Raw genomic sequence first — 23,498 nt, 5'->3', positions numbered from 1 at the left:
CAATCTAGACATAGTAAGATAGGTAAATACTCTGTTGAAGCTCTGACTAGACCTTGGGAAAGGGTTTATTTGGACATTTTTGGGCCCCTACCTAGATCATTAGGGGGGAATAATTGCTTACTTATAGCGGTAGATGGTTTTTCTAAATTTTGTTTTTTTTTGCCTTTGCGTAATATGAAAAGCGAGAATATTATTAAGGCTTTAGAAACTAAAGTGTGGGGTTTGTTTGGTAGCCCGGAGCAAGTAGTATCAGATAATGCTACATATTTTAAGAGTAAGTGTTTTGAAGTGATGTGTTTAGATTGGGGTATAAAACATATTACTACCAGCCCCTATTATCCCAACCCTAATTTGGTTGAAAGGGTGAATAAAAATGTCAAAGTGGCCCTCACGATTTTTCATCAACGTAACCAACGGAAGTGGGACAGTGTTATCCACGTATTAAATTTAGCTTTTAACATGACCATACACAGTGGTACTAAATTCACACCATCGGAAATTTTTTTGGGAAGAAATGTACCCCATCCTTTACTAAATTGTTGGGGTTTGCGTCCAGCCCTTTTGGAAACCCGAAGCCCCCGTTTGTTGGAAAAAATGTGGGAAGAAGCAGCCGAAAATCTGCAAAAGGTTAGAAAGAAAATGAGTAAGTTTTATAATAAGGGGCGAGTGGATAATGTATTTAAAATTGGTGATGAAGTGCTATGCAGACAATTTGTTTTGAGTGACAAAGTAGGGTATCAGAGCTCTAAGTTAGAGAATAAGTATGATGGACCGTATAAGATTGTAAAGATTTTAGGGCCGGTTACTGTCTTGTTGGAAGAAGTTGAAAGAAATAATAAGGTAAAAAAGGCCCATGTTAGTCATTTGAAAATGTTTGTAAGGCGGAGTTCCTAAAATGAATGTGGATGACCCTTTTAGGGTGAATATGGCTAAATATTTTTATTTTTATTTTATTTGGAACTTACTCTGGTATGTTTTTTTTTTTTATATAATTTGTAGTTGTGGTTATTTTTAAAATTTTCTTTGCTGTTTAAATTTTTTTTTTGTTCAAGGCGGAGGTTGTGGCCGGCAGGGCCACATTTTTACTTGTAATTTATTTTTGTTGCTGGTCTCTAGTTTTATATGGTTTTTTATTTCACGTATTTTTACGCCTTTTTTAATTAATGTTAATTTATCTGTAAATTTTTTTTAATTATATTTGTTTCTATTAATTAGTTATACGCCGTTTGGTAGCTATCGATTATGAGTTTAAGAATATCGATTGTGTTTCACGTAAATACCACTTGGTGAGCGCCCGGCGGTTGGCTGATGACGTCAGACATTCGGCTTGCCGGGAAGAAAAAATCAGCTGGGCCGGCGAGAGAGTTTGTGCCGAGCGACCGTCGAGGACAGAGCCATGTGACGGCGCGGACTGGTGTGCCGGACGGCAACGGGCGACGAAGAGTATTGGGATGGAGGCTCCACGCTGGGTGACAGGGCAATGGATTGCCCTGTGATACTGAACTTATCAAGGTAAAGAGAGGCCGCAATTTTGATTTTTACCCTCGTGGTGCTGCAGTGGTTTTTGGCAAACCTAGTGAACTGTGTATTTTCCCATACTAAATTTTATTTGGACGGAACTTTTATTAGCCAGTTTGGTGAAGAGGCCCATTTGTTTTCACACGTTGTTCCAGTGTGGGATTTTTTTAAAAAAAAAAATGGTCGCCCGTTTGCCTGTAGTTGCCATAAAAGTATAAGTTTGGAAGAAACGAACATTTTGCAATTTGTTTTTGAGACTTTGTCTTCGGAATTTGCATACTTAAAGTTGGCTTTAGCTAATATATCAGCTTGTGCAGTATTATTAAAAGTATGCGATCGGTATTGGACTACATGCGCAGCCTGATGTTGGTTGGTGCGGCCATTCTACGTTTTTATAAAATCATTGGCAAGTTAATAAAGAAGTAAGACTTTGTTTGAAGCTGATGATAAATACTTCTGTGGTAACATGGTTATGTTACGTGAAGAGTTTTTGCTACATTTCCCTTAAAAATAAGATAATTTTTTTTTGATCATCGTTCACGCCTTTGTGAATTCGTACCTATGGCCCGGCGTGGCATTAGACTCTGGAGTTGGTGAGGAAGGTCAGGAAGCCAGCGCACGCCTAGGATATTAACTTTGTTTTTTTGGCAAGTCTTTAGCAACGAACATCTGAAGAAAGACTAAACCGTTGATTGAGAGTTTAAGAACTTTATTTAAATAAATTTTTTGTACTTCAGTTTTATTATTGTAATATTTTTTTATATATTTATATATTATATTGATTGTCTTGTTTGATTTTTGGTATTAGGGCAGTCAGTATATTTTGATATTTTATAGTGGCCACGCCTCACGCCCTTATATATTTTTATACTTGTTGTTATCAGTATTTATATTTTTACGATTTTTTAAAGGTTATTGTTAGTATCGCAAATGGGGATAAGATGCTGCCATTATTAACGTCAGCTTTTGTAACTAAGCTTGTATGGTTATGTATAGTAAAAATTATTTTTGCAAATTTCTATTTTTTAATAACATACGTCCAAAGTCTTGCCTCTTGTTTGTTTAATGGTTACTCTACTATTATATCCTTTGAATTTTTTTTGGCCTGACCCCTGGGCAGTGGTGTGGGGAATTTATATTGTTTAGCTTTTTATGCCTGGTTTTAATATTTATTTTTTCCCTTCGCGCCCAGAGTGAGTCGGGGACGCAACCCCTCTTCCAATTAAGGAGGAAGAAGGGTTACACTACGTTAGAAATATTTTCCTAATGCGGATTTTGAGCCGTATTCATCCCATTTGTTTGTAAGGCAGACAATGGTTTTGCCTTTATTTTGTCTTAATGTTTTCTCCTGAACTTTTCACCAAGTGTTCGTCATCCTTGGTCAGGGGCTAGCGCTCGCATATATTCACATGTTGGAATTGATGTTTTGCTATTTTTTATGCAACTTGTCAATTTTTCCATAAACTAATGTCAGTATTTTCTGTGACTTTTGAAATAAACCAATTAATGGTTTGTCGCCACGTCACTTGCATTTTCTATTGGTTTTTTCATAGCTTTACACACTCCTTGCTTCTCCCTGTCGAAAGGAATTTTTCTGTTTCGTGCATGTTTAAGTACATATTTGCTCGTGTGTGAGAGCAGTTTGTAGCATCCTGGGGTTCTGTTACTTATGGGCACAGTCACTTTTAATTTTCCATTTACGAAGGTACATTAACATAAGTTGTATTGTAGGCACAAAAATAATTATATAATGATAGTAGCAGCAAGTACGCAACAAAGTATTCCTGAATCGGAAGCACACTGTGATAAGGAATTACATACATGCCTGTTATTTGAACACTTTTATGGTCAGTTCAGTTAAGTCATATCAAAAAACATTATTTTTTTCTTCTTTAAATCTTTAAAAGAGGTACAATATTAAATAAAAATAGATTTACAAGATCAACTACAAAATACAAAACTAAAAGTAGGAGCAGCCTTGGACTCAATCCGGTAACTAACAACTACATATGCTTACCTTCTTCGATTTCACAGTTTCCGATGGGTTTTTGAGAATGAACACCGGATTGTCCACAGCCATGTTGAAAGTTTTAGTGTCCTGGAAGACATTTTTGAACGGGATTGCAATTCCAACCCCTGGCCTCAGTTCCAGCGGCCCTTGTGGCTTCGGTGGAAGGCACTTCCCGACAAGTGGGAATCTGTGCAAATAAAAAAATAAAATCTTTACGTTGTGCTATTTGGTGCAAAAAATAAATTATATGTTGTGGATTAAGGATAGTGTTTTTAGAATTATACTCAATCAAACCAAAACAAACATTTGAAAAATCTAGTTAATATTTTGAAATCATACATTTTTTTAAATTTTTTTTTAAGAACTAAGGGAAAACAGGTTGCTAAGCAACTAAATTACTGTTAAAAAAGGACACTAAGAAGGTAGTCCAGCAAAAGACCATTGCCCATGACAAAGTATTTCTTTGTGAGAACCAGTCTACGAGTATTTGTGCTATTGTCCATTTTTAACATGTTTTTAAAAGAACTATATTAGAAAATGCTTCCTTTATGGTGAAGGAGACACATTTATTGCCTTTTTGACATAGTTCAGAATTACTTCTGTTACAGATGGAGGGTCTTTTTACTCTAAATAAATTAGCATCGGCTTACACTTGTTTTGAATACCAGCACATTACATTATTTTCCTAAACTTTCATTTTATAAATGCTATCATGTGAACTTCACGTCTAGGTACTGCTCTGAGGTCAAGGCTTGGCCTCATCAACAATACAATTTATTGCATTTTTATGTAACCATTATTTTATAGCAAGTCTTCCCGATACCTAATACAGTAAACTTTCAATTATACAATGCTCCACGGTTCACGAGTAAAGGGTTGATATTAAAATTAGAATTAATTTTTAACTAATTGCCAACACCCAAACCCAAAAAATCACATTTCTTCACGAAAATCAAACGTTAAATATTTTATAGGCAGGTCTCTTGAAAGAAAAATTATATGCTTTAAGTCCACATAGTTCCCCTCTCTGTCGTCAAAACAAGCCCGAACACGGTGTGGAATGTACAGTAACGAGCATTAGTGGTTATGCAACTGTTTTGTTTTAAAATGCTAGTGTATTATTTCAGGTTAGTTATCCAGTCCTCATGGCCTCCTATAGCAACGACACAATCACAGCCTCCATAACCAATTAGAACAGATTTCGAACGGGCCCAGTTACAGCAAAGATCTACAAGTCCCAAGCTGTTAAATCACCACTTCGACCCCACCAATAACGACCACATCTCATCACATCTCTCATCTTGGTACTCTAGAAGATCAGCGTTTAGTGTTTATTAAGCTTTATCTTTATTGTGGTTCTAATGAAACATACCTTCACTTCACATTTCTGGGAAGAGCAGCATTAAAACAGAGGGGTAGGAATCAGCTGCAGCTCTACAATAAAGGCGTTTAACTTACACAAACTCTCCTGCTGTTGGTGACGAGACGGTCAGAACAGCAGACACGTTGCCCAGGTTGCTGGGTTCATACGTCACTTTCACGCTTCCTGTGCTCAATGAAGAGATGCTGAGAATTTTCTCTGTGTAGAAGTCATCATGATTCACCTGTGAATCCCATCAAAATAATGTCAACATATCTATTCATGTTGGTTTTTTTATCGTACTATTTCCTTGCTGCAAATTATATTTTGTAGACAAGAGAATAGGTATTTACATTTACAATTATCTTTACAGAAAATTAAAAGTGTTAAACTGTTAATCAATACAATAGATATCAAAAAGTGTTTTAAATGGCAATTTTTTTTAAACTTAGTGATTAATGGAATTTATAAGAAACCACAAAGTGTGTGATAAATAGGTAATTTTAAGTAGGAAAAAATTTTTGTTTTTGATGTATCAGCCAAAGACTCTTTAAGTACAGGTATCATGAAAATGTAGGCCCCTGATAAAAATATGTTACTTAAGGAGTGCCCAAAATGCATATTTTAATGTTTACCTGATTTCAGTTACCAAATAAATACCATTAACAGAAGTGTATGCTGAAATTCATTTCAGTGGAGGAGGGGGGATAGAACCACTTTACCCACTGTTTGTTTTAAAATTATTTCCATGATGTTATTAAGTTTGCCCTATCAGAATGGTACATGTTTTTTACCAGGTATTTTGAACTGTAAAATAATAATTTGGCATTTATAATCACTAGTGTGTAAACACATGGCGGGTAGACGAGCAAGAATTAAGTCTGGCCCCTTTGATAACATGCTTAAGAAAATCACATGAGCAACGAACCAATGTGAGGGAGTTTCGATTTGGGCAGGATAAGCAAATTCAACAAATTCTAAACCCCAATATTGTGCCATCTACCCATATATGTAAATGAACATTACTTCTTGGTCTCACATGCAGAGTTGGTTATTCCATTTTCTTGTCATCTAATAGCACTCTTGCATTCATTGATAGGTCATCCTCTTTTTTTTTGCCAGAGATTCACTAAAAGTTAGTTACGAGCTGTAAAAGGCCACACAAGTGGTCATAATTAATAACACTAAAGTTACTTTTTGCCACTTTTAGACAACATTAATAAATATCCAGTGACAATAATTGTGAAGCCGTGAAGAGAGCAAAAGGAGGGGACAAAAATATTTGGCTATTCCGCTCATCTGTTCTTTTCCATACCATCCGTGACTTTCATTCCTCCACCTTGCCGGCTCCTTGCTCCAGAGGCCACGGACATGTCCATAAGCGGTGCGAGCCACGGCGCTACGCATACATCCAGTTTGTCTTTTTTCATATAAGTAGTATATTTTCTGTTACAAAAGTAAAATGGCGTTAAAATACATACCGCAAACATGTTAAAATTTGAAACAGTTATGTTGTGAAACTCAGAACTATAATTAAAAATATATCAAATTATTAAATTTTTTTTATATAAAGGTATTGTTCATTATTTAATATCATTATGGATTACGAAAATCTATCAATTTTAAAAGAGATAATATCATACCGACCTAGTAACAAAGTTTTTTTCACGATATTGTATTTTTTTAGGGGGTTAGATATAGTACATATACGTATTTATCCTCTGATATCGCAATCTGTTTCATTCATTTACTCATTCCCAATGCTTTAAATATTTACAGATGTTCATATGTCAGCTTGGTTCACACATAAAACAAGAAATGAAATTGTAATTTACGCCTAGTTTTTGTCTAAAATATTGTTTGAAAATCGCCAAAAAAAGCATTGTCAGTACGCTTTTAAAGCAACTATCACTATCAGTTGAATTTTTCAAAACATTATGTACTGAAAACCTTCACTAAAACTTTTAATACTTCAACAGAAATGCTTAAAGTGCGAAATTGTCAACGTAATCTTCAAAGTCATGGACGACTGTATCATAAAGTTGAATATCATATAATGTAGTGTAGAACTTTGACGTGAACCGGGCCTGCGCCCCAGAGCCTGGTCAGCCTCTGCCACCTTTCCCCTTACCCCCCGTCCACTTCCCGTACTGGCAGCCGCTCCGTCACGAGTACGTAGTCGTGTGTTTGTGTTTGAATAGCGTGCCACGAACTACCTCAAGAGGGCGCTGTAGCGGCAGTGCAACGTCCCCCTAAATTTATAATAATAATATTGTATAGATTTTTGTTTTTTCCCCATTCATTTGTCTCGCCACTGACGGGCGGGACGGTTTTTGTTTTGTTTATAATATAAGTTTTAATAAGTTAAAGACGTTGCCGGGCGGACCCGAACACGAACAAAGTTGAAATGTATATATATTTTAATTAATTAATAACTCTAGGTTAAATAGGAATAGAGCCGTGGGAGAACGTGTATTAATTTTAGGAGTGTTTTTGTTATTTCTTTATATAAAATTACAAGGCACTTAATTGGAAAGGCGTAACGGTAAACTGACAAGGCGGGAAGGCGCCATGTTGCTTCGAGGGCGCCCGGCGCTCAGTCAGTTATCCGCCGCCAACGACCGAGGTAAGACGCTGCCTTCCGCACCCGGGGACTTCACTCTTTGTTTACTGACTATTAATTCTGTTTCTGCTTAATTCTTTCAAATCGCTTTCACGTATGCCCGGGGCCTGCCTCGGTCGAGGGACTGTTTAACATAATCATTTTTCAACTCTTAACGAATCTTTCCACATCTAAGTAATCGCTTATGCAGGCCACGAGTGCGGGCCTTATTCCTGTGTTCTGATTAGGTGCCTGAGATCTTGGAGACGCCCCTCGTGAGACTGTGTTCGGGAGTACGTGCCAGTATTCCAGTATTAATTCTAATTGTCTCCTTGTATTTTTTTTTGCACCGACCACGTGGCGACCTACACCTCGTGAGCAGGCGTGTGGGACGCCTGGAGAGACCACTATTACGTGTTACACCATAAGCGTGCCCGACGCTGAGAGTGGGTCAGGTCGGAGCGTACTACGGGAGTTAACCCAGGGTCCAGTATTGCCTCACACGGGCGACGTCACGCCCTGAGACGGATGATAGCCGGGTCCACGTGCCCTTCCACCAAACAACACCGTAGCGACCCACTCGAAACTCGAACCCCGACAACTTAAACTTGAAAAGTTTTATGTATATTCAAGTCGATCAATGCAATCACTCATGAAGGGAACAAGAAAGGCATTTTCACGGAGATTACTGAAACATGGAGGATCCGTAAAGGATGAATGACAGAAAGAGAGCATTGCGAGGCCACGGCTGCTCACGCTGCAGGTGAAGTCTGCCCTGGCGCGACTGTAGTTGCGGACGGCAGCCTGCACCGCGACGGAGGAGCCGAGCGTGGCGGCCACAGAGAGGGGCTTCTCGGCCGGGGCAGCGGCCGCCTGCAGCTGCAGCTCGTAGGGGAACGACCCGAGCTCGCCACAGACAGCCTCCAGGGACGCACGGCTGTCCCCCGGCAGCAGGGGCAGGTACTCCAGAGTCACGTGCTTCTGCACACGGCAAGCCACTCATTACCATCAACATACAATCTAAATATATTTTATGTTTTTAAAAATAAAGTAAAGCCTAAACTAAAGATTTATAAAATCAGGTCTACAATTTAACACACAAAATGAGGTATTTGAGGTAAATTTTCTTCATTTCAGTGTTATGACGTCCATTTTCTGTGTTTGGCAGTGTATTAACTTAAATTTCGCTGTTATTTTGGTTTTATCACTGGGTATTCAACATATAATCTTGCCTCTACTGATGTCATAGTGAATAAATAAAGATGCCATCTATCAAGATATAACCATATCTCTGGTGTGATGGGAAAATAAATGAAGAACTGAGATCAGAATTTACTGGGAATTGCACCCCTGCATTATCTTAGTGGTAGGCGGATGCTCTGACACTCAACTACAGTGTCACAATAAACAATCCAAAATAACAACCAATTTACTAAGACACTTCTTAAGTTACCTGTGAAACTATAAAATCTAACTTTTGTTTCATTCAGTACTTATAGAATAGTTACAATTAATTTTACTAACTCATATCATTCTGTGCCTATGAAACTATAAACCCCCCCCCCCCCCCATTTTTATATATTCGGTAATCCACAGAAATGGCATTGCCTCATGACAAAAAAGTAAATACGTACAAGACTCTTAGCAGGAACGCTGATCTTCGCTGGATATGTAATTTCTTGAGCGGAGCATGAAATGGCGTACACGACATTCTGCGGCAGAGGATTTTTCAGGCTTAGCTTGTACGACGTTGGGACACGAACAAATGTTTTCATTTGTATAGTCATCAGGGGACCACACTTTCCCACTTTCAGTGTCAATTCGTAGAACTGAAAGTCACCCGTGTCTTCGTTAGTGAAAGTCACCTGAAATATGATTAGTAAAATAGCTTCAGCACATTATTTATGAAATCCAAATAGTAAATAACACAGAGAAAACTTTTCTTTTAATAAATTATCACTTCCAAATTTTCCACTTAACTAAGAGAAAAAAACAAAACAGAATGACTACTGACTGCCAGACATCTTCAAGTGTTGCAAGCCTTTTTAGGGTTGTATGAATTGTTATTTCTTAATGAAATAAAAAATGAAATCATAGATACAGAACATTTGTGAAAATGAAACAAAAATAATTGAGACCTTAACATGTTTCAGTTTAGCCTATACCCAAGAGCATCTTATATTCAAAGTCACCCTATACAATTGGATTAAAATGATGATTAACATTCAAGAATTAAATGAAAATTAAATAAATGTTCCTTAGGTACTTAAATATACAGTTTCCTTGATAATTTTCATTTCACTGACTTTTAAAAGAGAATTTTTAATCAAAATCCTAATGTTACTAATTTTTTGTCAACAATACTGCAGAGTCTCACCCACGAAAGTGTGTGTTTAACCTCTGCAAGTTAGAAGGAGCTGCACAGTACACTATGTCTTCGATCAAGATATAGTGATACCAGCTAAACACACAGAAATATGTTAACCTCGTCAGTGACTGAAAGTAGTAGTCACATTATCGGAAATTGGGTACCGTTGCAGACCCTTGAAAATATTTAAGACTTGCTAATGCCCAGCATGCATTGGATGCCTTTTTGTAATCACGTATCCTTTTAATGGGCTAACAATTAACCAAGTAACCACCTACATTAGTAGTAACTGGATTACATTTAAATGCATTGAAGTTGAGTTTTACATTGGGCAAAAGTAACCCTGCCACTATGAAATTATAAGAACCACTATTTTTTTTAAGTTATATCACAGGTCATTTAGAGTTATTAATTAAACAATAAGTATCCACATTCAATGACCACCAATTTAAACATTAATAGGTTAATGTGGCATCCTAACAATTTACTAAATTTAGCTTCTTGCCAAAATAACTAGATATAAACAGCAAGTATGAACAAATTCATTTACATAACTGTATAGAAATATTTTGCAAATGCTGTTTTCAAAAACATTCTGAAAGGTTCATTTTTGGGCAAGGCTGCTCCGATGTACCAACTGGAATCATTTCCACTGGTCAGCCACTTAGGCCGACATTCTGGCAATGGCAAGAACGATTTAGTCCTATTTAATTTAATGGCTTGTAAATATTTTGCTTTGAATTCTTACTTTATAGTTTTAATTCTCAGTTATAATTAGTTAAGAAATAATATCTATGCTTTCTCTCCTTTAAAGTTCGCTGTCGTATAAAATTAAGCATTAGCGGTAATGTACTTTTGTTTATTGTGTTTGTGTTAATTGCAGCTTCCTGAGTGTGGTGATGGTGGATTGCCTGGAACATACCATGCTGGTTCCCTTGCACAAATATCTTTTCCTTATTTTCTGCACCCTCAAGGAAAGGAAAAAAATCAAGGATGCGCGCTATACACGGAAAAAAAAAGTTAGTGTGTGTGTGGGGGGGGGGGGAGGGGGGGAGGGAGGGAGAGGCGGGAAGGAGGAGTGGTAGTCGTTAACTGCCGGGTGACGGGTTACGTTTCTGGCCAGCCCCCACACATACGCACAAGCAACGCCTCTCTTTCACACGCACACACACACGCCCAGGCAGCCGCGCGCGCGCGCGGGCAAGCTCGCACATCATGGTCTCTTTTTTATTTTTAGACCACCCCCCTCTACAGAAAGCCAGCGCAGCAGCTAGTAAAAAAAGAGAGAGAGAGAGAGAGCATGTTGTCACCAGTCCCCCGCCCACTTCCTTCGCTTTCTCGTCCCAGCAGCTACCGGTGAGTCATCCAGTCCTCCGCACCAGCTTAGCAACGTAGCGTGACGGGAGTGGTGGTGTTTAGTCCTGTCAACTGTCAAGTTACTTGATGGTCACAGTCCCGTTCTTGCCTGCCTCCCTCCCTCCCTCCTGTCCTTGTACCAGTTGTGACGATACAGCGCTTCATTATCTTCCGTCTACACAGCTCGGTCGTTTCAGATGGTATAGTATGCCACAAAAGTTTTGCTTTCAGGTGGAAGAGTATTTAATTTAAGTATTTTCCTGACACATCAATTTAAATAATCATTTGTTTCATAAGTAATTACTTAACAGGTACCACAAAATGTTAGTAAAATTTATTTACGGGAAAATTTTTTTTCTTTGGAATTGGTTGCAAAAATCGTGGTGCGCACTATACACGAGTAAATACGGTACTTGCGTATCAGGCTGGCACGCACCTTGAACAAGGCCACACACTCCCTCTGGACGTTGAACACCAGCCTGTAGTCCCGCGTGGAGTTCCCCGGCACGTCGAGGTAGTCGCTGCCCGACACGGAGAAGAGCGGGTCGTACTTCTCGGTCCGGACCAGCGAGGTGGCGACGGCGAACCGCTGCGCCCGCTGGAGCCAGTTGGTGACGGGCAGCAGCTCCGCGTGGTCCGTCTTGCACGAGACGTCTCGGGCGAGCCTGGCCTCGGGCGGCGGGGGCCGGGCGGAGCCCCGCAGGGCGTGGAGCACCGCCGTCCCGTCGGGCAGGCAGAACAGCACCGACCCCTCAAACACAAGCACCCGCGGCTGGCCGACTCACCAGAGTTTACAGCGCAAACAGTTCTCTGAACACTCAGTCCTTGCCAAGCTAGGGAAGACAAACTATTCATTCATTGAAGGTATTAACAGTAAAGCAAGTGCTTGGACCAGAATGTGCCAACCAGCTGTGTGAGCTATTTCAACCTGCCAGATCTTGGGCAGTCGCTTGCAACACAAACAGGCAATCACTACTTAACTGCTAAATAAATCGAAACTAAACAAATGAATATATACTAAATAATAATAATAATAATAATAATAATAATAATAACAACAACAACAATAATAATAACTATACTTTTCCACTCTTATAGATAAGAGCTATGAGTTTACTTATGCAATGGTCATTAAAAAATGAAATTGATAGTTTAAATATTCTTTTTTTTTTATTAGGAAAGGAAATATCTGACAACAAATAAGTACAGTAATATTTATATAAACGAAGTGAACATTTACTAGAAAATCCAACATCCATTTGTTTCACTGACATTCACTAACATGATTATTTAACGAAATCAAAAATGAATGTTCCAAATGTTTGGAAATCGACTGTACTGTCCAATATACACACAACCATGTAAACAGATTAACATAAAAGGTTCTTTAATCCAGTATTTTGGTATCACGTGCATGCCATATATTAGCGATTATGCTGGACTATTGAATGCCAATATAGATAGTTTTGACAGGAATAAGAAAAATAAATACAGAGAACAATGTTACGTATTTAAAACAAGTTGGAATAAAATGCTATATGGCATAAACTATATATGCACAGTTGTAATATCATACAAGGGTGACATGTAAACGGCTTAAGACAGGAATCCATCCTAAAGATACAAAACAAAAGTAATCAATTGGTGCCAAATTACAGGAAATGCCGAACCGAACCTGAATAAAAGAGTGCTGACTGAAATGCAAACAGATGATCACAAAAACATTACTTCCGCAGACTTTACATAAATATTTAAAAAAATTGGATTTTTAAGTTTCAGGGCTGCATGTAATTGCAGTTTTTGCCCGAACTGAGTTCAGTCAGCCAAAATAATTTTCAGAGTTCTGTGCAGACACATTGGTCATCCTGCCTGGTGGAACTGAGCTGTTATTACTTTCCTGGATTGTGAAGTCAACAGACGAGTGTTTCCACCATCCTGACTGCTGGTGTTTGAACACATTTCACAAGTGTCACCATTATTAACACTCCAAAAATTTACAGTGCATTAAACAAAATTGTGGTCTTGTTGGAAACAACCCTTCTTAAAATAAAGGGCTATAGATAGGGGCCGGAAAAATTCGCAATTTGCGATAGATGCGATTTTTTTGCGAATTTTGAGGTTAGATGCGATTTTTTACTAATTGTTGTTATAAATGCTATATTTGCGAAATCGCGGTAAAATTGCCATTATCGGGCGAAAAACCACTATAGAATGCAACAAAATGGCTTGAACACACATTCCTCAAAGTATTTTTTTTGAAAATAGCCACCATAACACAATTACCGTAAACAATAGCTTCTGACAAGGCTTGTTGAAGGAATAAAATCCGAATCCTAACCTTTATTTATAAAACATTCCTTAACCAAATATCACGCATGATAGTATAGAATAAGTAATTTTGTAAATTTATTCTTTACGATTTACTCAAGATACCGTTGAATGTTGTTTAGAAAAGAATGTTCACACTACTTATCGACGCAGTTATTTTGTTTTGTTAGATCACATCACGTTCGCCTACGTTCGCCATTGCATCGTGTGTTGCCTGTTCATGAAGAGTATCTAACCTAACAAAACAAAATTTCCCGGGAAGCGCATCACGGAAACCAACAACCTAGAAAATATCTAGGTCGTTGACGGGATCGTAGTGAACTTGCAAAGATAAAAATGAAAATATTTTAAATGCTGAAAACTACTACAAATATTTTAGTACGCGGTTTTTTACATTCGTTGATAATCACTTTAGTCTTCAAATTTTTTTTCTGATCAATATTTTACATAGGGACAAATCATACATTTTGTGGTGCACATTTAGCGTACTGAAGTTGGTCAACTCGAATCGTCAGTTTGTTTCCATCTGAAATTACTAGTGGTCAAACGTTTGTTTACAAATACCGTTTAATGATTTTGGTTTGTGTTAAAATTCGTCATAATGGGTATAAAAACTATTACAACTTCTTGTATTGTTATGTAACTTTAATATCTTATGCAAATTTCTCAAAAATAGATGCTAATTTCTGGAAAATAGATGCTAATTTTCAACATCATAAATGCTAATTATGTAATAAATAGATGCTAATTTTTCCAGGCCCTAGCTATAGAGCTTACCTGAAGCCTGAGAAACAATATTTTGTGCCATAGTTTGACCACAAAACAACTTTCGAATGATACCCAGATACATCAGACAAATTGTATAATCTCAACATGGCCTAAAGTTGTCATTTACTGGCTGGTTCCTTTACTAACAAAAAAAATATCTCAAATTCAATTAATTAGTTGCTACCTAAGTTTAAAATAATTTTTTTATAGGCTGCTATATAAATTAAATTTTGCTAAAATTTAAGGATCAAAGTGTTCACACACTGGTAATATATTAAAAATCTATTTAAAAAAAAATTATAATACAAAAATTATGTTTAAAGGAAAGTGATATAAACTGATGACACCATCTTGGTTTCAACAGTTATCAGACCATAATAATTTTCTAATATTAAATTTTCAAATTTTAGCTTCATTAAATCATAGTATTTAATTAAATGGAATGCCTGAAGTTAATAATGACTGGCTGCTACAAGATGTTTTCCTTGTGATGTCACTGGTGTTCATTATTGAAATAATTTCTGGGAATGACTACATCTGTAATAATACTGCCTATCGACACAATGATATAGTCTCGGAAAGTATATTAATGTGTTATTGCAAGTACAATGTTGGAACCGAGATGGCGTGACGACAGCAGGGAGATGCTCACGGAGTGCGGAGAGTCGTGCGTCATGGTGAGCGGAGCGTAAGTCACTTCGTACGGCTCGGTGGAGCGCGGCGGGACGGTCAGGATGTCGGCGCCCGAGAAGAAGTCCCCCGACACCTGGGGGTACAGCTGCCAGGCGTGGCTCGTCCTGCAACGACACAAACATCCAGTAACTTTCACCGGCATAATGAACACCAGCAGCGCTACAGAGCTTTTACTTTCACCGGCAAATTACAAGGACTAAAAATAAAGGAAAAACAAAAACATAAGTGAGTCTATACTTGGAAAGTAAAAAAAGTCATAGACAATCTGCGACAAAACAACACATTAACTTGATAAGACCACAATGTCCTTTGGTAATGATAAAGATGGTTTGAGAATGGAGGTATGAGAGGAAATTTTTTGTAGTTCAAGGCAGAATCGAGATGAGACTACGATTATCCTCTAGATTCAAGATGAGATCATGAATATAAACTAAAAAGATATAATCAGTGATACAACACAATTTAATGTATTCTTGACTCACTAGCTAATTGTTTCAAAAAAAAATACACCATTAAAATGTTACACTTATTGAAAAGAGCACTTCTAAAACAAGTTTTATGACAGTTTCAAAAATAAAATTAAGGAAAGAAACAAATAGGCCTGGTCCCAAATATTTACACAACTACAAAACATAAAATTCATTCTGTAAATGATAAAATAGATAAGAAAATCAATTGCTCTAAAGCAGGTGCATCATGCAAGTGCAATATCATAGAAGAAACAGAGTTTTGGAGGTAAACTTGGAAGCTGAGTTAAAAAAAAAAAAAAGTACGTAGGTCTAAGAAGATTCCAAATTGTTTAACCAATTGTTCCATTTATTCTGTTAAAGAAGATTTTTTATTACCTATGTTAAATCTAACATTTATATATGTTATTTATGAAACGGTTTAAACTTAAGGCAGGGAAAATACAGTTAGGTCAGTCAATAGGCCTCAGTTGCCCGCCTCTGAGCAGGCAGTGCTGGACGCAGTCAGCATGCATCAGGCCTTACTTGTTGGAAACAGTCACGTTCTTCCTGTCTCGCTGCCGGACCGCACAGACGAAGTTCACTGCCTCCTTGGGCTGAGGCACCGCGACGCAACTGCCAGACAAGACGACTGACAGCAAGCTGTGATTCTCTATTTCACACTGCACCTGCGGAGTCAAAGACAAAACCTGTATTTTTAGTTTTTTGTTGTTGTTGGAAATGACTCACTGTTTAGTGATATATTAACAACAAAATAAATATCACTTCTATCAGCTACAAACAGTAAATCTACCTCAATGAAGGAGAGAATATGTGAAACTTAAGTTAGGCATACTCTTTCTCCATGTTTTAGACACATTAACACTGTGTGTGCACACATATCATAATTTTATTTACATAATTACTAAAAGAACAAAATATATTGGGGAACAGTAAAAGAACTTCAAAATTATGTGTTGAATTTTTTAATTTACTACATTCTAACATTATTTTTAGTTGGATCTTTTTCCGCGAATATAAAATCCTATGAAATCTAAAGATGTGATGGTATTACAGGTTTTGATGGCCCACCGCTAACTAAAACTATTTTCTCATCAGCTAACACGGCACGGTGCCACACAATGTCCTCACCTGAGAGCGGATGTTCAGTATCTGCTGCCGAGGATGAAAGACCACGGTGAAAGTGACCACACATCCGGGGGAGCAGTAGCCCGTTTCCGGGGTGATGGTGAAGTTTTCATCACACGCATCTTTTTTCCAAGAGAACCTGCGAACATCAGCACATCATGAATTTCAGCTTTTTTTTCCTTTTAAATTTGGACATCATCAAAATAAAAAAAATAAAAATGTGTGTGAACGTGAAATATTTTTCAATATAACTTTCATGTGATCACACACATATGTGTGTGTGTGTGTGTGTGTGTATGTATATATATATATAATATTGTGAAAAATTATATATATATATATAATATTGTGAAAAATTAAAAAGAAGGAAAATTTGTACTCACCAGTGTTACCACGGACTACACAAAAGTTTTGTAAAACCCAGAGAAGAATAAAATCAAGAAAAGGAGGGTGATAATAACATTGAAGAAACAGATGTTCTGCTTTGTATTATGAGAAGTGGACCCTAAAATAATAAGAATTTCAATTGGAATGAAGTTAGAGGCAATGCTAAGTTAGTTATAAATGTCTCCTAAAATTCTTAGTTAGTAATGCGCAGTCTATTTTCTTAACTTTCTGGCGCAAAATAATAATAAACTTAAGGCACTCTACAGTCTTCAGTGGCAATGGTTGCTGAGGCATCATGTGTTAAGGGTCAAATACCTGCTTGTTCTCGAGCTCTCTGTATGACTAATGAGAAAAGAGTCAGTACTAAAGTTGTTCGGAGTCCATTAAAATCTTGGAAGGCCTTATTTTTAAGACTGTGCACAACCACTTGATGCAAATGTGCTACCTTAAACATTTTTAACCTATGAGGGTAAGAGGCCAAAAACTCGCAAACGCGTGGTTGCAAATGATAGTAATACATTATGCGATGAGTTCTTTAAAACACCACCATAGGTGGGGCCATCCACGGTGTCGATGGAAAATGATTGATAAAGACGATGTGGCGGTTACAAGTGGTGAAAACAAAGCGTTGCGGATCCCGTGGTGTGCAGATGCATCCGACCCCTGAGCCGGGCAAGCAACTACTGGCGCGCCTTCAAAGGCCGCATTCCCACGCAAAGTACATGGAGCGCGGGAATGATTTGGGCTGAGATTCATGGCATAGTCATATAGTGAATAATCTTTGTTTGGTTATGTAAGACAAGTGAAGATAAGATTTTGATTAACAATTATCAATTAAGAATTATACAACAAAGTTTTGGAACTACATCTGGTGGATTAATGCACACATAGCAACGGCAGAAGCACACATCAACACCTGATAGCCGCGTGGGCGGCTATCGACACATCAACCTTGTGGTCGTTCTCTTCGCTAGTGAATTAATATTTAATCTAAAAGCTAAAAAACACTTCCATAAATTACAGAAAAGTAACATGATCTACTATTCCCAATTTTCATTCTACAGGAAGCAAGTTAAATATCTAATCAAACGTGACAAAATCAATTGGACTCGACATATTAATAACAAAGTAAGGTCTTACCCTAAAAAGTTCTGGCACTATGTAAAAATAATGAGAAATGGTTACCGTGAAGAGTATTCTCTCAAGGTTAATGATGTTGTGTCTTCTGACCCTGTTTTGCTATCTAATACCTTTGCTGAATATTTTTCTAATGTATATTCATCTACTAATCACAATCATAATGTTAATGTATCAACGTCAAACCATGATTCCATTTTGGTCCCCGTTATTTCTGAAAGTCTTGTGCTTTGGGGTATTAAATCCCTAAAATCTTCTATGTCATGCGGTCCAGATGGAATACCTAACTTTGTTCTTAAAGGCTGTTCATACATATTAACACCACTTCTTAAACATTTATTTAATGTAAGTTTGAAAAGTCAAACGTTCCCCACCAAATGGAAAATAGCAAGGGTAATTCCCATTCTCAAAAGCGGTTCTAAATTAAAGGTATCTAACTACCGTCCTATTTCCTTCCTTAATGGTTTGTCTAAAATATTTGAAAATATCATTAATTCTTAAATTTCCCAATTAAAAACCGACTATCTCCTTCACAACATGGTTTTACAACTGGTATGACCACAGCAACCAACCTTGTGTCCTTTCTAAATCCTATTTATTATGAGGTAACGAATAGGGGTCAGGTAGATACCTGCTACTTTGACCTTGCGAAAGCATTCGACACTATTAACCATGATATTTTACTCAGTAAACTTGCTAAATTTGGTTTATGTGGCAATTTTGTAACCTGGTTTTCCGACTACCTTCATAATAGATGCTTTTTTGTTTCCATCAACAACAGTTATTCTTCATATTTTAAAGTTCCATCTGGGGTCCCGCAGGGTGGCACTCTCTCTCCATTACTTTTCAATATTTTCATTGATGATATTACATTTGTACCTAAACATTCGAGTGGTGTATTGTTTGCCGATGATTTTAAAATTTCCAGAAGTATGAACTCTATCAATGACTGCTTGTTACTTGAAATTGATATACATGAAATTAATAAATGGTGTTTATTAAATTTAGTAACTCTTAACACAAGTAAAACAAAAGTTATCTCCTTCACAAGGAAATATCATCCTGTAAAATATGATTATGTTCTTAACAATAAAATAATCCCAATCACTTCTTCTATAAATGATTTAGGTATACTACTTGACTCAAAATTATATTTTCACTTGCATGTAAATTACTTAGTTACTAGTTCAAATAGAACATTAGGAATAATCAAATATATTACGTTCTATGCTACAAACAGTGACTCTCTTCTTTGTCTTTATTTATCACTTGTTAAATCTAAGTTAGAATATTGTTCAGTTATTTGGATTTCAATTAATCCTTCCGATAGCAATAAATTAGAATCCATTCAGAATAAATTTGATAAAATAATTAAACTTAAAAACTTCTCTCAGCTTACTATAGATTCTCTTTCTGAATGCCGTATCTATCTGGATTATGTATTTATTAAAAACTGTTACTGTTCAAAATTAAATTGTAAGTCCATTCTTGATAATACTGGCATTAGAATTCCCCAATTTAACAGCCGTTTAACATCTACCTTATGTACATACCATAAAAAGAATGATATAATTTTTCGACTCATTTCTAATTTCAATAAAATTGATTATCTTAATCTGTGAAAGTGTAGCTAGGTAATGTATTTTTTTTTTTTAAATTAATTTTTACATAAGCCTGCAATTAGTAATTTCATTATACTGTAATGTCTATGTTTTGTATTTCTTTTTATGCATTTTATATTTTGATGTTTATTTTTAATAGTTATACTTATTTTAACTTTACTTGTTTTTTTGTATTTTGTTTGTATTGTTTATATGTTGTCCTTGTATATATGTGTTGTGCCCACCGCTAAAGCCCTCGGCTGTTGGTGGGCATGTTACAATATTAAATAAATAAATAAATAAATAAATAAATAAATAAATAAACTAATAAAGCAGATAAAAGTTATTATTACCTATTTTCTGATTTGTTGCATTTTCAGGTGTAGTCATTTATTTTTCTTTATTTTATTTGCTACAGGTTTTAGTCTGAAAGCAGGCTGATGCGATCATTTTGCCAGTCACTTGAGAGAGACACAGAGTTCTGTAAGCATGGGAAAGACTTGTGATTTGGGCCAAGTGCTGTGCTATGTGCCTGTGATTGGCTGGTTTTTCGATGGGTAATTTAGTGATTGGTCGAAAATAACGTCACATGAGCGCCCTTTGTCCATCCCTAGAAGAACTAAGGCCATGGTAGTCATTGTGTGGTCCTGGGGCCAAAAGGTTGCTGTCAGGCGATGGCCCGAAAAGTACAGGTTACAAGAGAGTTGAGAGATAATTTTTAGAATTTAATAATTTGGTTTTGTCAGTCAGTTCTGTAGTACTTAGAATGGCAATCATTTTAGGTAAGGCAGTGAACTTAGTTTTGTTATGGTTTTGTGTAGAAGCTGAGAACAATGTTGTAGTCTGAAGATGGGGGCCAAAGTGAGTTGAGGATTTTCATGAAGTATTAATAAAAAGCAGTAAAAATTAGTAATTGTTCTCAAGAGACTTTATTTTCATCATAAATCATTTAGAAAAACTGTGGTATGAAATTTGAACAATATTTTCGAACTTTTTGTGCGTGCAATCTAGACAAATTTTGAGCAAGCTGGTGGTCAGGATTGTTACAACAGTTAACAAAGAAACTCAGCATGTGATATACACCCCAAGATTCGGGAATACAGCATGCTTATTTGTCGTCACAATCAAAACATCTTGTCAATATTACACATCAATCAGGGTAATTAAATATTAAATTTATTTTTATTTTATATAACAGTATTTACATACACATACAGAAAGTATTTGAATTATTTAAAATTTTTATAATGGTTCCCATTCCAATAATATCCTCACTCTGCTGTGGTTTACTGTATAATAGCAACGTTTTCAATCATAGCCAGCTAAAATAAGTCTCCATGCAAGCCAGAAAGTTGTATACCTAGATCCAAGGTCGCCAACATTAGAGAGCACTAGCTTCAGGGTGGAAGAGCAGCCCTCCGTCACGGCTCCAAATGTCAAGTACGTGCGATCCAACACAAACTCGTAGCCCACACAACTTCCCTTCACCGTGAAAAGGGGTTGACTTTGCTTGTTGCACTGCATCAGAATCTGCATGCACACGACACAGTTACAAACTTTCTGGTTAGGCACCAACTTCATTAAATAAAGCCAAGTAATTTTGGGAGTTCGAGATCATGGATAACACAATATTTTGTTTAGTCAGAACAAACCTTAAAATAAACCTACAAAGTGCTGATTCACCATACTGATACAAAACAGTTTCTCTGGGATAATGCAAACAGCTAGCTGCTCCATCTTAGGGAAAAGCCAGGCATTTCTTTTCAGCCTATAAGAACAGCAACACCACCACATTGAGCATCCAACAAATGAGTCATAAGGTAAAAAAAAAAAAATTATATTGTGAATTGTGATCATATGTTTTTTACTGTAGCTTGTACATAAACTCCCTATAGCAAACTTGAACAGGTTTCCAACACAATAGCAAGACTGCATGGCATTGCCACAACTCAGAACCCCCAGAATTTGGAGGGTGGGAAGGATGGTTGTTTACGGTAAAACTATCTGGTCACATGTGTTATATCTAGTGCTAAGGAAGATAAGAATTCTTTCTTGAAGCCCCGGGAGTCCCCACAACAATTGGTCACGGGATGCGCCTGGCTGCTCACAGCTTAATTTTATTCACCTTTTACTACATAGGCCTTCTGCGCCGGGTCAAAGAACTGACGAGTCTCTCCACAGAGCTTGCCTAGGTGAATGCAGTTAGTCCCCGGCAAGCCCTACACACACACCACACGTAGTGTGTCGGGAGGTCGGCAGTGTGTTCTGCTGTTTAGCTACCTTCAATAAACCAGACCCGTTCTTCAACAAGCTACCAACCTACCCCGAGAAGAAACTAAGTATTCATCATGGAATATGTACTCTGTGTTGTTCATGAAGCGAGGGTAAAAGGAATGCTTAAACCCCAGTGAATCATTATTCTCCTCCTCTGGTCTGTCTCTGGTCTAACCCAGCAGAAGGCAAAATGTCCAGACACAGCTACACTTCATGGGTCTGCTTTTGCAACCAATTTGTGTTTGGCTTAGTTCTGACATCTACTATCTTTCTGATGGATGCTGTTAAGGGTGAAAATCTCGAGGGTGCCAGCTGGCATGCTGTTACCCATGTGCCAACTCGTGGATTGTGATGTAGCCACGTGGCAGGTGAGGCAGTAAGGCTCTGTAGACAAGGGGCCTCAGGATGTCAGCAACCCCTCCCACCCCTTCCAATGAAATCCGGAAACGCTGGTACGAGTCGTTTACTGCATTACGGCTCTCATACATTACAAACACGTTGATGTGACCTGTTCCCTGAGTGGGGCCCTAGACTGCTGTCCGTCGCAGTGATGTCATCACATGGCGACTTACGCACAGTACGGTGCAGAAGGTGACGGATCCTCATGGGCACTGTAGACTCATACGATGGCTGTGCGTGCGGACCTGATCATCCTAGAGTGTGTTGCAATTAGCAAACACTAATTAGCCTGAAGCATATTATGGAGTGCAAACATAACTACCTCGAAGAACATTGCTGGGTGCGATTACATATTACCCGGAAGCATGTTAAGATGTACTGCCTGATTTTGCTTTACTGTTTATGCTGTTTGAGTGCTACAAGGGTCACCAAGTTGTTATACACGGTTGGCATCACATCAATAATTACAAAAGATTTAAACACTGTGCTTAAAAGCATTTTCCATAAAACATTGTTAAAAAGTTATTCACTCGTTACTTTTCTTCAATATACCAATATTGTTCTCATTAAAAAAGTGTTTTAGAATGAATAAATGTTTACTGAACATTTGCACACCACTAATTGGGTCTACACTTCATTATATTATATGCAGAGTTTCACTTTTACTTTTCATTATCTCGTTCTTTCTTACCACTGGCTAAAAAGGTTCCGATCAGTTAGCTTGGTCACGTGGACTGAACAGACATGCACAAAACCACGTAAAAACAAAAATAATTGTCAAAACTTACACAATCTGGCAAATACTTGCAGGCCACTGGCTGGGTTACTGTAGACTGAGGATATATATATATATATATATATATATATATATATATATATATATGTTTCTTTTATTTGCATAAATATTTACAAATAAAATTCCAAGTATATAACTCACATTTCAGTATGAATTAACAATACTGACATAATATGAGCCAGTCTTGTAATTTGGTTACATTGTCGATTATGATTATTACTAAGTTAACATAGAAATGAGTGTTTATTAATGATATAAAAACACATTCAAAATTTTTAAAGCATACTAATTTAAGTTAATTTCTT

At 37.1% G+C, this 23,498-nt stretch overlaps 1 protein-coding gene across 1 annotated transcript in view; it reads right to left on the bottom strand.

Annotated features, from left to right (window-relative positions):
- The window catches only part of LOC134537853 (hydrocephalus-inducing protein-like), a 184,325-nt gene that overhangs the window by 7,129 nt on the left and 153,698 nt on the right, over positions 1-23,498 (bottom strand). The window contains exons 73-81 of the mRNA XM_063378731.1: positions 21,085-21,254; positions 16,603-16,738; positions 15,997-16,139; positions 14,964-15,108; positions 11,652-11,966; positions 9,126-9,356; positions 8,248-8,472; positions 4,988-5,133; positions 3,536-3,716 (exon numbers count right to left, since the gene is read on the bottom strand). Of these exons, the coding sequence (XP_063234801.1) occupies positions 3,536-3,716; positions 4,988-5,133; positions 8,248-8,472; positions 9,126-9,356; positions 11,652-11,966; positions 14,964-15,108; positions 15,997-16,139; positions 16,603-16,738; positions 21,085-21,254 (1,692 nt within the window). The remainder of the gene's footprint in view (positions 1-3,535; positions 3,717-4,987; positions 5,134-8,247; positions 8,473-9,125; positions 9,357-11,651; positions 11,967-14,963; positions 15,109-15,996; positions 16,140-16,602; positions 16,739-21,084; positions 21,255-23,498) is intronic.

This window comes from Bacillus rossius, chromosome 12 (assembly GCF_032445375.1).
Source record: "Bacillus rossius redtenbacheri isolate Brsri chromosome 12, Brsri_v3, whole genome shotgun sequence".
Taxonomy (NCBI): Eukaryota; Metazoa; Arthropoda; class Insecta; order Phasmatodea; family Bacillidae; genus Bacillus; species Bacillus rossius.
Note: the sequence above shows the minus strand (reverse complement) of the source record. Positions and strands in the feature narration are given on the sequence as shown.